Consider the following 16495-nt stretch of genomic DNA (forward strand, 5'->3'; position numbering starts at 1 on the left):
TGACGTTTTAGCGTCGGACAAATACGACAAACCATTACTTCTCAGGCAGAAAGCACTGCATGAGGACAGTGGTAAGGGAGAACCACCCATCAATAAGACGAATGATTCACTGATACCCCAGACCTCCAAATTAGATAAGAAATCATGCCGAAGGGCAGTTACATACTGCAATAGGTATGCAAACCAAGATCCGAATACGATCACTACTATATATACTATTCGTGAGAAAATTCAAAAGGAACTTCGTATCAACGAAATTCTCACTTAATGAACAGCAAAAACTCGACCTGTTGGTCGAATAAGAATACCTCCTTGGCCAATGCGGCTAAGTCACAGCCTTCAAAAAAGGCTGAGAAAAAGTCAAAAAAAGTAAAGAAGGTATCCAAATCCTCCGGGACGGCTTTATTTGATTCCTCATTTGCGTCATCCCAAAAATCCCGCAAAACAGTTAGTCGAGAAATAGAACGTCGGTCTTCAGATAGGAAAATGGAGAAATTTTACCTCTATTTAGAATAACGACATATTTGTCTTCAAGTTTGCCACCGACAAGTCTAGTGAAGACTACATGGAAGGTCGAGCTTTACTTTGGGCTAGGAATATTATACCTCCGAATCTTAAAAGCACCAATAGGACGAAGCTGCAAGAGTTTAGTTTTGTGCAGACAAACCTGCATCTTTAGAAAGCTGCTGCTGCTAAACTCCTGAAAACAATCTCGCCCTTAGATATCCATATCGCCCTAGTCCAGGAACCGTATTTGTATGAAAATAACGTGGGCGGACTAAGCGACTTTACCTATAATGTGTTTTCGGCTTTGTATGGGGAACCTTACTAAATGCTAAAATGAACCTTATAACACCTGATGTGAATTGTACAGGAAAACAAAAGTGAGGATTGATGTAACTGCCGGAGGAGCACATTGTATCATTGCTATCTTGTCGGATAGTTACATAACGTGGAGATCACCCCTTGTGATCTTATCTAATGGTTATGTAACGCGTTAGATTAGATTCTTAAGTACTGGTTATGAGAAGCGACTAATACGTCTAGTACAGATTTATCCATTTTAGTAGTAATGAACAATAATGAGTTGTTTTACAGGAGTAGTAGAACAAATAATTTACATGGTTGCATTTAGTCAGCTAACTTTTAAATTAAATGGATTAATCACAATAGGTATCAGGAATAGTTACAAATTCACAATGACAGGTGTAAGAATGCTTTAAAACTGTTACTATTGAAATGTAGAGGCCTTACAGCTGTAATTACTAAAATATGGATTGCTTCAGTCTTCCCCTCTGATGCTGAAAACGTCCCGATGAAGCAACAGAAATAACGGATTGTAACTGCATCAGGATTGTTGAATCTGCCAAGGGTGGACTGTATTATGAATATTCGGTTGTTGAAACTGCTAATGCGCCAATAAGACTGTAGTAATTGTATGAAGATGGCGTTGGAGTAGTTATGTTGATGTCTGAACAATTTAGAAGACTTTCTGCGGAACTTCCCCCTGGAGTAAAGGTGAATAACTAACGACAGAGGTGGATATATGATTTGCCTGCCCCTGGAGTAAAACTGTATCGTACACGTACATTGTTGGTGATTCATCAAACTTCTTTTTCAACGGGCATTTTCTTGTTGGGGGTCGTCTTTGGATTCGAAGGCGGCAACCGGTTGTTCCAAGAATTACGCTGTTCTATTGCTTTTGTTGTTGTTTGTCCTCGGCTATTACTCACAGATTATGGTTGGTGTGGTCGTGATACTTGGCCCCATTTTGGGCGCCCTTATAACATTCTGTTACATTCTGTTGTACACTGAAAGAAAAATGCTTCGTTGTATCAATGAACGGGTTTCATTGATTATTTTTCATTGATGCTATGAAATGTTACATTAATACAATGAAATGTTTAGTTAATGCTATGAAACCTTACGTTAACTAAAATTTAATGATTTTTGGTTTCATTGAATAAATGAAACGTATTTCATTGATGTAATGAAACTTCTAATTTCTTTAAATTTTAAAAAATATGTGAGTATTGAAACTATGCTAAATAGTATGTGCTTAAAAAAACTAGTATTCAAACATCTTTTAAGCAAATGGTGGAAAATTGTGATTTATGATTTTCAATTTTACTTAATGCTGACAACGCCCAATAGGATCATAAACTTCGTTCAAAGTAGGTATGAAGTTTTTAAAGTGAAAAGAAAATACAAATATTAAACTAAAACTCTTTCATGTAGTTTTTATATGTACAGTTGTTTTATGTGAACTTTGTATTCTGTATCCCAACATCGTGGAAGTACACAGGGGATGACTGAGCGGCAAAATATGAAGGTAAGTTATTGTGTAGAAAACCAGTTATTTAGTAACAAATTGTTTATTCTTTCAATTTTACTTACAGATGACAACGACCAATGGTATCATTAATGTATTTAGTTAATACCTAAGGAATCAAAAATGACGTATTGTATCCATGGTCAAAACTAATTGCAATAAAATGAATTAAACATATTTAGCGTTGACTTAATTTTTATGCTTTACGTGAGTATGAAATGACTTCATAAAATAAATGAAATCTTACGTTACATCAATGAAATGTATCATTGATTTTGAGCCAACGTAAGGCTTCATTGCATTAATGAAAGTATTTCTTTACATTAATGAAAGTATTTCATTACACTAATGAAAATATTTCATTGCATTAATGAAAGTATTTCATTGTATTAATGAAAGTATTTCATTGCAATAATGAAGAAGTTTCATTGCATTAATGAAGAGGTTTCATTGTACTAATGAAGAGGTTTCATTGCATCAATGAAGAAGTTTCATTGCAATAATGAACAAATTCGTTAATTTAACTTCAATGAAACTCAATAAAACTTTTTTCGTTTATTCAATGAAGCTCTACGTTGGCTCAAAATCAATGACACATTTCATTGATGGAACGTTAGATTTCGTTTATATTGTGAAGCTTTTTCTTTCAGTGTGGATTGTACAGGAAAACACAAGTGAGGATTGGTGTAGACTGCCCGATAGACAAATTGTCTCATTGTGATCTTATCTGATAGTTACATAACGTGTTAAGAATGGAGATCACCCCTTGTAATGTTATCTGATGGTTATGTATCGCGTTAGATTGTAGATCACAAACTGAGCGACTTTATTAAATTTTATTCTTCTTAAGTACTGGTTATGAGAAGCGACTAATACGTCTAGTACAGACTTATCTATTTTAGTAGTAATGAAAAATAATGAGTTGTTTTACAAGAGTAGTAGAATAAACAATTTACATGGTTGCATTTAGTCAGTTAACTTTTAAATTAAACGGATCAATTACAATAGGTATGAGGAATAGTTACAAATTCACAATGACAGATGTAGAACTGCTTTAAAACTGTCACTACTGAAATGTAGAGGACTTTAAGCTGTAATTATTAAAATATTGATTGCTTCAACCTTAATTTAATTCTTCAACCTCATTACAGTAGAGATGGCATCGCCATGGTACGTATGCAAGGAGTTCCGGGTAGGCCCTGGGTAGACCGTATTCGATCAACATGCCGTACGAGGACCCCGACCAAACAGATAGTGTTAAGCTGGAGCTGATAGACGAGCTGGGGAGCATAGGCTGGGAAAGCTGTTGATGCGATGCAAATACTGACCAATTGCACTGGGAAAGCAGTGCTGCTAATGTCAGAGGTGAGTCTACATTAAACTTTATTTTACAAAATAATGTAAGAGAATGTTACAGGGGTAGCACTCCAACATTTCAAAACATATTAAGGAAGAAAAAAATCGATTTAATCCTCGCAAACATGGACGATTCTAATATAAACAATTGGAGGGTATGTGAAAAATGTTTCATCTCGGATCACAGGATGATGCCTTCCAAAATCTCCATAATTGGAGGAATACGGAATCCACATAGAAATCCAAGGATAACTGACTGGGGCAGATTCAGAGCCCTGAGGACAGTCGAAGAAGACGAGGAAAGATGTGGATTCCCTAGCCAATACCCTCCTGACTTATTATAAAGTCAGCTGCAACGATCGCACAGAGCATAAAGAAGTCCGTTTTTTCATAACCTCATCGCAATAGCCGAATTTCTCAATTCAATAGGCTAGTTATTATCCGATAATCATTAAAAATTATAAGCCTTGCCATGAATTCTGACCTCTCTATCTTGTCGATCCTAATATAAGTGGTTGTAATCATGAATAAAAAATCAGGTTAATTTTTTGATTCGCAACAATTTAAAAAAAAAAACTATGTCGCATTTCCGCTAAACGGGTTTTAATAAAACTCGCCATTTAAGTTAATAATTTTATGGATTATATGTCATATAAAACACTTATTTGACCAAAACAGTTGTTATAACTGGCAGTTCATACGAGATTATAATTTATCTTTTAAAACACTTCGTTCAACAAAAATATGGACAGAAATTTGTAAAAAAGAAATAAACGGGAACCAATTTTTGGTTCTTGCTGATAAAAGTTATCGCGGTTATATTTTTGCTTTAAACAAAAAATATTATAAAAACGATTACTATTTAAGCGAGCACGATTATTTAGAGATTATAGATTGCATGTTTGTAAAAAGGAATGTACTAAAAATTAATAAATTGTCGAGTGTAATCCAACATTAATTCGACTAGAAGAAAATATCAGCAATCAAAATGTCAGCATCCTTTATTGGTAAACGTAGATAAAATCTTAAAAAGTTCTGCATTAGTGATACGTTCGTAATTAAATGTGCTTCTACTTTTACTTTGACACGAAAATCGTTTTTGTCAGAAATCGAGAGAAATCATAAAAAACATGCTTTATTTAACGCTACACAACATTTTAAATATCATGGATTTTGGTCAAGTTTATAGCTAGACGAGGAAACGAGTAGATTCCTTATATAATAATTTCAATAAATTTTAAACAAAGTTGTATTGTCCCTTTTATGTTCTTTCTAAGACATTCAAAATCACCGGTAACTAAGGATTGTTGTATTGCATTCTCGTAATTATGCAACCATATATGTTGTCTTATTCGCAAGCTATAACATTTATATAAAACTATGTTTTTTTATTTCGTCGACGAGATGAATTCATTTGGTGATGTTCATAGAAATCGTTAAATATTCCCCATAATGAGATGAGTGCATTTGAATTCTGAAGTTCTATGGCGAGTTATAAGAGGCTCATGTCCCGTGGACAAGAAAAATCAATATATGTATGTATGTACCTGGGCTACGAAGTTTATAACCTTAAAAAACTATACATAAATATACACTAGTTGTAGAAAAGTTTAAGATGACAAAATTAATCAGCAAAATTCACCTAAATTATGTTGGAGGATAATAGACGTAAATTTGGAAGCCAGGAAAGCTGCTTCCGGTCTTAAAATGGTCGCAACCCATAATACTTGCTTAATATGATTTTGTTTACCTTATACATATGTCAGGTTATTATATAGTAAAAGTCCATTATTAATGATTTAAACGTACAAAATTATATGTTTTTGCTATTAGTCGGTAATCCAGACATCGCCGAAACATGTGATGTCCGGATTATAGAGATTATACTGTAATAGGATTGAAGTGGTTTAGGCTAAAAATCATCATTTAGAGGGGTACAATAGTCATTTTGTCATTTTTACCAAACAAATCGTCAACATGACGATAAATCCTTAAATTCGGTAACACGGGATGTACCTCTAGCCTTTGTTAAAGGTGACATACTTACATACCCAGCAAAATAAATTGGAAGTAGTGCAATGTGGACTAGTTCTTTCACGGCATGCTTTGATGCAGTTTAAACGGAGTCGTGAAAAAGGCACTCCATTCCTCACATTTTAACTGCGTTTGGATGCAATCCAAAGAATCACATCCAATTGTCACATTTTAACAACATCCGGATGCAGTTCAACGGATTCTTGAAAAAGGCACTCCAATTCCTCACAATTTAACAGCATCCGGATGCAGTCCAAACGGAGTCGTGAAAAAGGCACCCCGTTCGCTACATTTTATTAGCAGTTGTTAGAGATCCCTACAAGTAAATAATACGGTTTGTACATCTCTACGTGCAGCGGCATAATTTTCCAAACAGAGATAAGTGTGTTAACATTTCCAAAAATTTGTTAATATAAAATAAAAAATATTTAATTTGCGAACATTTTTTCGGTAAGAAAATTTTCCAATGGAGTGCTGTTGGAGTACATGTCGAAATCTTAACTGGTGATGGGAAGACAATGTCAAACCCATTTAGCAGATGAAGCAAGAACAGTTCAGCTTGGATTAAATGGAGCGCGGAGGAAACACGCATAGTTGCGATTGAATTCAATGGAGAATTTTCATAATTTGTGTTAATGTCATAAAGTTCTTAATATTTTTGTTTTAAACAAATAATAAATGCATTTTATTTGTTCTGGGTATTTTGTTATGGCTTGCACACATTCCGCAGAATGTATCAAAACACGTGATTTGGACTGCACCCTATTCTACCCCAAAGGGTTAGTTAAAATGCAATGCCAAAGGGTCAGTTAAAATGCAGTGCCAAAGGGTCAGTTAAAATGCAGTGCAATGGAGTGCATCTTTCAGTAGTCACGCTCTTGTAAAAATCATGAGTGAAAATGCATAATTTGATGCACTTCCAAATCACTTGTACATATGATTTAACTGCCTCTTTGGAGGCAAACTTTTTGCTGGGTACTTAAGAGTAAACACAGAGGAGGAGTTCACTTCCTACAAAGTTCACTTCATTAAAGTCCACAATAACTGGTATTTAAAAATTTAATGTAATTAAATTTCATTCATATAAATAAAGTAGAAGCATAAAATGGGTGATGTAGGGGATGAAAGATCCCCGTGGTGTCTGCCTTTAATGCCCGTTAAAGGTAGTGAGCTAACATGTGCCGCGTGTTCACTAGGGTTATGACTTTTTTACAACCTCATATCCCTGTATCATAGCGTGATGAGTTTTGCCATAAGATTACATAAAATCTTAATTATAATGTGATTCGGTGAAGAAACCTCACGCACAAAATGATTTTAAAATTTGAATTTATCAAAATTATGGACAATTTTTTGAAGTCACTGAAGACAGATATATAATTGAAAATAAACTTTAAGCCACATGAGATAATTAAAATGACATAAAATTTATTTCTCACTATTTTTCTTCAATTCTGAGAATCGTAAAAATGTCGTAAACACTTTTATTCAAAAATATAATTTTTTAACAAAAAACAAAAAAAATTAAAATTTTTTCAAAGTGACTTTTTTCGCGACTTTTTTAATATTTGAATGAAATAAACGTTATTATAGTTATTAGTAGGCTTATATTTATTCATTCGTGCAACAAAAAATATTTTAAAAAAAAAAAAAAAATTTTCATTTCATATATTTTTTCAAAAAATTATTTTTTTAAAATCGATTTGTGCGTGAACTTTTTTTATATTTCAATGGAATAAACGATAGCATAGTGATTAATAGGCAAAAGTTAATTCATCCCTGCTACAGGAAATCATTTTTAAGGAAAAATGTCAAAAAGTCATAACCCTAGTGTTCACACATAAGAACGTTAAAAACATGGGCTTGGGCGTCGGGTTAGTTAGTAACCCTCCAGTTGAAAAAGCAGCCAACTATTAAGAAACGAAAGAAAAGAAAAACAATCCCCTCTAAAGTTTTAAGGACCATGATCTGCGATCTGCACTTGGAATGTTCGCACTCTTTATAGGGAAGGTGCAGTTTACGCATTGGCAGATGTACTTGAAAATAATAAGACCGACATTACTGCCATACAGGAAATGCGATGGATTGGGAAAAGCGTTACAACAACACCTAAAGGTGACGCACAATATTATAACCGCCATGACACAAAGCTGAGCTTGACTGCGGATTTGTAGTTAGTCGGAAGTTAAAACATCTGATCTCCAGCTTCACTACAGTGAATGAAGGACTTGCTACAATACGGATAGAAGCAAAATTCGTCAACATTAGCTTTATCTGCGGTCATGCTCCAACCGAAGACAAGGACGAACAGACCAAACATATATTCTACGACCGCTTAGAAGAAATATACGACCTTTGTCCTGCCCATGACATTTAAATTATTCTGGGCGATTTTAATGCCAAAATTAGGAAGGAAAATATCTTTGGTCCAATAGTCGGGAAATTCGGTCTCCACAGTGGAGCATCTGACAATGGAATGATGCTGATAGACTTAGCAGCGGCAAAAAACCTGGTAGTTAGCAGTACCAGCTTTTAGCATCTCGATATACATAAGATGCTTAAATCTGGTACTACAACAGATAGCCACAGCAGTTGAGTGGAATACTCAACTAGTCCAATTGCTCAATGAAAGCACTCCTCGCCCCTATAACATATCAGCACAATGGCAAAATATTGTACACTCCATGCAAACAGCCGCAAAATCCATACTTGGATACCAGAGACCTCCACCAAGGAACCCATGGTATGACCGGGAGTGTCGTGCTGCTACCGAAGAGAAAAAATGCGGCATATAGGACTACTCTACAATCAGTAGCAACGCGTAGCGCACGAGAGAGGTATCGGATGGAAAGAAGGGAGGAGAAATGTCTTTTCCGCAGGAAAAAGAGAGAAATGGAAAAGAGGGAGTGTGAAAAAATTGAGATGTACAGGAGACAGAATGAAGTCCGAAAAATCTATCAAAGAGTTAAACATCAATGGCTGATGGCTTTGGTACAGGTACATCCTCCTGTAGAGACCAGCAAGGTAATTTGGTAACTGATATCGATAGTGTACTCAGGATATGGAAAGAGTATTTTTCCAAACTGTTGGTATCCACAGATCCAATCCTAAAAGATGGTATTGAATGTATGCCGCCCAGCCTAGATGAGGTAAAGTCAGCAATAAACGCACGCAGAGAAAAAATATTTTTCGGTTTTGTTGGAACAAAAATATCTATTTTGGTTCCAAAAATGTGTTTGTTTTGTACAAACATTGTAATCCAAATCCAAAAATACAATCTTTTGTTCCGAACATAGAAAACAAAAACAACTTTCGAATTTCCGCAATATTGTAAAAATCGTTAACAATACCGATTGTAGGAACAATCATAATCTAAATTTTTTACAAAACATATTGTCAGCCTTGAAAACCAGATATTAATTTTTTTGATTTGAGTGTATATACTTCTCATATACACTTTCCACACAACTTTGATATAAATATCGCGTATAATATTACGAGCATTGATGAACGCAATACATGGTTTGCTACTTTAGCTGACAACAAAGACAAACAAAAAGCCACAAGCAGCCACCACAACATAAGGAATAATTAAACACCATAGCAAACATGAAAAGGAAAGGAGAATGAAATAAAGAAGAAGAATGAAACAAAACAGAAACAAATAAAAACAAGAGTCTCATTGTTGGTATACATACACACAAAAACAAAGATAAAGGCAGCATGTTAAACAAACACCACAACTCACCAAAATTGTTTTTTCAACACGGCATCGAATAGCGAGAGAAGAGAAAAACAATTTCGAAGAAAAGAGAGAAATATTGTTCAGTTGACACAAACTATTTTTGGATTTAACAAAAACGATTGTTTGATTCACAATACTACATAAGGAATCCAACAATATGTTAACAATACATATTTTGCTCTTGGAATATTGTTGGATCAAACATATTTTTTTCTCTGCGTGCGGGCTAAAGAATAATAAGGCAGCAGGAGCCGATGGCTTACCAACCGAGCTGTTCAAAACCGGAGGCGACACGCTGATAAGGTGTATGCATCAGCTAGTTAGCACCATCTGGCAGTAAGAACGCGTACCCGATGATGTCCCGTCCACAAGAAAGGAGATATGACTGAATTTGGTATCCCCGCATAGCTCATTCCGCTTTGTAAGACGACTTTAACTGATACTAGGTCCTAAGTTAAAATAGGAAATAACCTCTCTGAACAATTCATTATCAAAAGTGGTTTCAGACAAGGAGACATTCTTTCGTGTGACCTGTTCAACATCCTGCTGGAAAGGGTTAATCGAGATGCACATGTCAAAAGAAATGGCACGATCTACAGCAACAGCCACATGTTACTTGCTTATGCTGATGGCATTAAAATCATAGGACGATCAGAAAAGGAAGTACCTGATACCTTTAAGAAGGTCGAAGGAGAATCAGCAAAAGTGGGTCTGGCGGCAAACGGGGAAAAGGCAAAATTGATAGTGTCGACGAGCAATGCGTCCATAGAGCTCGGGCCAACAGTGGAAGTTGGTTCCTATAATTTTGAGGAAGTAAAACACTTCGTCTACCTCGGCACCGCCATAAACACAACAAAAAACATTAGTTGTGAAATAGAATTGTATTGGTCAACAGATACTACTTTGGCTTAAGTAAGCAGTTTAAAAACAAAGCCACATGAATCGTAGCATATTGGTTGAGTGTGTGGTGACTTCGCTAGAATTCACTTCTTCAATACAAAACTCCTTAGGTCATGTTAGCTCGATTTAAAATTCAATTAATTAATAACATTCATAAATAATGACTTTCGTCAGAATATGACAACAATAAATAAAAAGCCACATCTCGTCAAACAAAAACAACGCTTTACAAAACGCTGATACTACCCGTGCTAATGTATGGTTCCGAAGCCTAGGTACTTGCGCAAGCAGATAAGGCATTGCTTGGTGTGTTTCAGAGAAAAATTCTTCGAAAGATATATATTTGGTCATGTACATATGCTGAATTTTTGTATTCTATGTAATGCTAAATTTGGTCTGAAAGACTTACTGGCATTGTAATGTATGAATAATAAATGAAATGAAATGAAATGAAAGATCTACGGGCCAATCTGTGTTTACGGTAAATATCGACGTCGTATGAACCACGAGCTGTATCTGCTATACAACGACATCAGTCTAGATCAGGGTCGCCCTAGAATTTCCATCAATGTTTTAGTATGTGTGTATGTATAAATGAAGAAAACAACAACCACATGATGTTTATTGTTTGTTTTCATTCAGCCAGCAAACCCAATGACTGATGGCCGACACGTCTGAACAAATTCGGAAGCAAAGTCGTTCAGATTTCGTTCCGATTTCTAAACGATTTTTCGGAGAGGAAATAGTTCAGATTTTGTACCGATTTCGTTCCGATTCCGGAACGTATGTCGGAAAGAAATTTCCTTTCCGAATTTTCCAAGGATTTTCTTCAGATTTCGTTACGAAATCGGACCGAAATCGATCCGATGCCGCTCCGATATTTCGTTCCGAAATTATGTCAACCACTTTATACAACTTTCGTTAAGATATCGTTACGATTTCGGATCAGATATCGGACGTATCGTCCGAATTTTGTTCCGATGTCGGTACGATTGGTTTGCTGGGCACTTACACTGTAAGTGAGAGAGTAGGGATACGTAAAATCGATTTCGATTAATCGGTTAATAGCCATAAAATTTCAAAAAGTCGTAGTCGACTTTTGAATATGCGAAAACCGGTTAATCGATTATTCGTAACCGGCTTTCGGAAGACGGAGTCAATTATTTTTCGTAGTTAACCATTAGTCGTAGTCTATTATTATTCTTAGTCGACTATTATTCGTGGTCGACTATTAGTCGTAGTTGACTCAGTGGGCGCCCTCACTATACTGTATCGAGATGCAACGATTGCGTTGGCTAGGCCATATCACAAAACTGAACGATGATGAGCCCGCTAAAAAGGCGAATAAATACGGGCCACATGACGTTACACGCAGAACAGGCAGGCCAAGGCTTCGATGGAGCAAACAAGTCGAAAATGATATAGAAAGCCACGGTATTCTAAAAAGCGACTTATGGAACAAATGTCCTGTAATGGGCCAGCTAAGTAATACCCTAGACAGACGGCAGCGTTAATTTGCATTAAGATGTGCATTTAATTTTTGCCTGACAGACGACAGTTTCTGCATTTACGAAACAGCTGATTGCTGTTTTGATGTTTGCACTATATGTTTTTGTTTTCCTTGTGTCTCAGAGAATGAATATGCTCTCTCCCTCATATGAATATGGGCTCTTTTCTACGGTATTGCCATATTGAAATACATAAATGCCTTTTAAACTCAGTTTGATTTTGTGCATTAAGAATGTGTATAATGAAGGAATTAATTTGAATTAAGGCAGTTAATGCAAATTAACGCTGCCGTCTGTCTAGGCTATTAGTCTATATAAATAAAAATCAAATGTTGCTCGTTGGTAATGGCATCAGTTGAGAACGACTGGACCGCTTTGAATAACTCTTTTTTTGAAATGTTCGCCATACCCCAACTTTTTATGCAAAGAAAATTTGTCCACACACACTTTCTTCAATTTCCTATTTGATTCTTTTCTACAAGAACTACTGAACTGATTTTCCTGAAATTGCCAGGGAATGTACAGGGATTGCCCAAGTGAATATAAGCTACATATTTAGTTTCGGAGGGGGAGGGGAACTTTCCCCATACCCAATTTTTAAAAATGCTATATTTACAATAATTACAAATGTAATAAAAATCAAATGCCGTCATAACGCAACTCAGGTTTTTATAAAAAAAACATTTGACAACGCCCACTTTTTTTTAAATTTTCAATTACATTTTTTCTACAAAAACTACTGAACCGATTTTCCTGAAATTGTCAGGAAATGCACAGGGATGGCCCCCGAAAAATCTCTAAACCTAATTGCATGCAATTTTCAGAAAATGTTCAGGAATGTGCAGTGGTCCAAAATTCTATATATTTTTAGACGAAATAAGGGGCCCTATTGTTTTATAATCGCTATATTTGCTTATGTGTGCACCGGATTGCAAATTAATTTTCCAGATAATGGTGGTTGAGTCCCCGATCAAGAAAAAATATATATTTACAAATTTCTATAAATTGTGAGGTTCAACGGTCCATCATGGCCATGAAAAACTAAACTATATACACAACTCTCAATAAGCGGGAGAATTCGACTTAACCATTTTTTTAACTTTTGTAATTACATCGCTTTAGGATAAAGATAGAGGACATGGACGATAATAAATCCTAAACAGCATCAATGGGCGAAAAAATCCGACAAAGTCCGTAAGAGAATAGAAAGGTTACAGACAAAATCAGTTGATAAATTGAAAATCCTTCTCAGTTTGACAATGGACCGAAGAATTTAATTAAAATTAGTTAGAAGAAAATACCTATTTTTGAATTGTCAAGAATAAAGTCCCTAAAACTTGTCATTAAAACTCATTACGACGGGCCAGCAACGTGGCCCGGGTAGCAATAAACTATGTTACTATAAACTATGTTACGTTTATTCCTCGTTATATTATAACAATAAATAAATAAATTAAAAATATAAACACTACTATAGAAATCCTATTCACTTATTTATAATGTTCTACTATAGGATGATAACCGTACTCGTCGGCAGTATAGCTGACTTTAACTTGTTTCCCATCCTTCGAGATGAATTCGTATTGACCTTTCACAATCCAGATCTTTTTATTATGCAAATGACCTTCTTGGAAGGCACGGATTTTATTGGTCAATTCGAAGCCATATCTGAAATCTTCTTTGTTAACTTCACGGAATTCTGTAACGACATCTGCTTCTTCATTGGCATAGGCAACGGCCAAAAAGCAGGCAAGGAGAACAATCTGCAAATATTTTTTCCACATTAATTTAAATTTTGCTATATTTTCAGTTTTTACTTCGGAAATACTCACAGCGAATTTCATTTTATTTATTTTTTTCGTTTATTTTGATGCTGTTTCAAAAACTGAACTGATTTTGCATAGACTGCAAACCACATTTATATGACTAAAATTATCTAGGTGATTTAGTTTATGATACAAAATAAACCGGAACTGGATCGTTAATAATAAATTTGATAAAGTATTGCGAACAAGTGTTATTGGGCTAGTGGGAATATGAAAGATAACATTTAGTTTAGAAGATTTTTGCCAAGTTTAATAGAACGAATCTGTTTTTTTTTATTTCCAATGGAGTTGTTGTTTGACTGTATCCTCTACTATAATATGGAGGGTATTATTATCTTTCTCATTGCATTTGCTGCACATTGAAATATTCGCCAGATACCCTATAACATATATACAAACATACATTCATGATCTGTTGAAGTCAAGATAAAGCTCACAATATTTAAGATAGAGCTTTTAAAATACGTGTGTATTACTCCTAAGATGTTTGCTATGTCGGCCTAGGTTTTAATATAGTCCCCATAGAAGTTTTATTCCCATTATTCCACAAAATGTTGGAAATTTGGTGTGGAGTATACACACCAAATTTCCAACATTTTGTGGAATAATGGGAAATAGCTGAAATTTGGAATTTAGTCTTCGTTGGGGGTATAAAATATTCTCGGTAGAGGTTCACGTTTTGATATAGTTCACATAGAATAGCACCTCCTTATATTCGGAAATTTTTGGGCATATTGTAGAACTCAAATGGCTAACATTTTGTATGCAGTCTCCGTTGGGGATATGTAACATTCCTACAGATAATTGTCGGTATATGTATATCAAGTTTTCATAAAGTACCCAATAAAATAATACTTCCTGATTTTCAGTATTTTTGATGTTTCCGACACCGAAATGGCTAACATTTGGCATATTCTGCTAAAAATTGTCTGTATAAGTCCACGCTCTTATATAGTCCCATGGAAATGAACCTACCGATTTTCGGCATTTTTAGAGTTTCAACCAAGGAGAATTCAGGCCGTAGTCTTCATTTGCTGTCAAAGTTTTTTTGCGCGAAATATCCACAAAGGGTAGAAGAAGCGGTAAAATATTCTTCGCAAAGCTCAAATAAAGATGTTGTACACAGATATTCTTAGAAGCGAAATATTTGTTATTTATTTTTGATTAAAAATTAGTTTTGACAGCAAATGAAGACACCATTTGGTATTATTTTATCACCTTCTTTCTAGCACAATGCATTCAACAACATCATTCAACTGAAATAGCTGAAGTCTGTTTTCAATATAATTTATGATGGAGGGTATAAAAAGTTCGGCGCTGCCTTATTAGTTGCTTCTTCAAACTAAATAAAAATCATTATTTAGCACGTTCTCACTAGTAATATCTGTTTTCAAATATGTTTGAAGTTTACCCTTTTTTTCGGTGTACAAAAATGTTGCTTGTCCAGAAAAATGTGTTCCAAAAAAAAAAGATAAAATTTTGATAATAATTATATTTTTGGAAAATTATTAGAACATCCAAAACTTGGTAACTTATCGAAAGAAGAAATGTTCTAGACCTTTGTTAGCATATAATAGTGGCTTTAAAAAATTTTCAAAATTATTTATCGAATCACCTTATAAAAGAATTTATCTAATCTTAAAAAAGACTCAGCGGAATATTGTTACGGAATTAGGGTATAAATTAACCCGTGTAGACGTTGAGTTATTCCTCGATACGATTAGTATCAAATAAAACGAGGATTCGTTTTAGATTACGATTCTACAATGCTTTATTGACTTTACTTCAGTTATTCGCACAAGGCTTCAGTTCAGTTAGTTTACACATTACTTCTTTAATTACACGTACGGTTTAAAATCGCCTTATAATTTACAACTAACTGCCCAGCCGCCCATTTCTCTTATTTAAACGTGCCCACTGATACATAGACTGTTCTAGTCTCCTTAGCGTAGAATGTTCCACAATGATCACGCGACATGCTAATGGATTCGCAAAGGCACATACGCACATACACGAATTAATGTAAAAAACTAATGGGGCAGAGGTAGTAAATAGGGAGACGAGCAGGGTTACAATGCAGAAGCAAACAAAGTGGGAGAAAAAGACAAATAAAGTGGGAGAAAGAGAGAATACAAAAAAAAAAAACAACAATGTGTAATAGTGTAAATTAAAACAAAACGAGAACTTCATGATAGCAGTAAACTCCAAACAATAGCTGTTGTAGCAAAATTGATTCAAATAAACTAAATGCTGAATAAAAATTCACGTTACAATTCAAATTCATAAATTAACAGAAATTCATGTAAAATAACTTAAATACACTAGTTATTTTCGAAACAATGTGATACAGTTAGATGAGGTTGTTAAAATATCTTAACCCTAATATACACATTTTAATTTTTTTTTATTATTGCAATCGTCACTAACATCCGTTGGTATTTAACAGTTTTAGAAACGTTTATTGTCTTACTCTGAAGAACTGGTTCCTCGAAAGGCTCCACCCACGTCTTCTTAATGAATAGACATACATATTTCTGTTTTTTTTTATACCCTCTACCATACTATGGAGTGTATATTAAGTTTCTCTTTCCGTTTGTAACTTCTCGAAATAATCATTTTAGACCCCTACAGCCACGTCCGTGGAAATTTATCTAGCGTCCGTCTAAACCGGTGCCGTGACATAACTCCCAACGGACACAACTCCCCAAACGACATAAGTCCCAATGGGAGTTATGTCCGTTTTTAATATTTAAGTTATTTTTAAATAAATACAATTTTTATTTCAAATGTATAA

The 16495-nt window shown here is 34.8% G+C and overlaps 1 protein-coding gene across 1 annotated transcript; it reads right to left on the reverse strand.

Moving 5' to 3' along the window:
• Positions 1-13365: 13365 nt before the first annotated feature.
• LOC141386717 (larval cuticle protein 9-like) lies at positions 13366-13777 on the reverse strand. Its single transcript, XM_073955637.1, has 2 exons — positions 13708-13777; positions 13366-13638 (listed from the first exon to the last, which is right to left on the reverse strand). The coding sequence occupies exons 1-2, from the start codon at positions 13717-13719 to the stop codon at positions 13366-13368; spliced, it is 285 nt and encodes a 94-aa protein (XP_073811738.1). The 5' UTR covers positions 13720-13777.
• Positions 13778-16495: the final 2718 nt, after the last annotated feature.

The sequence above is a fragment of the Musca autumnalis genome, unplaced genomic scaffold (assembly GCF_047663935.1).
Source record: "Musca autumnalis isolate F117 unplaced genomic scaffold, ASM4766393v1 scaffold_5, whole genome shotgun sequence".
Lineage (NCBI taxonomy): Eukaryota > Metazoa > Arthropoda > Insecta > Diptera > Muscidae > Musca > Musca autumnalis.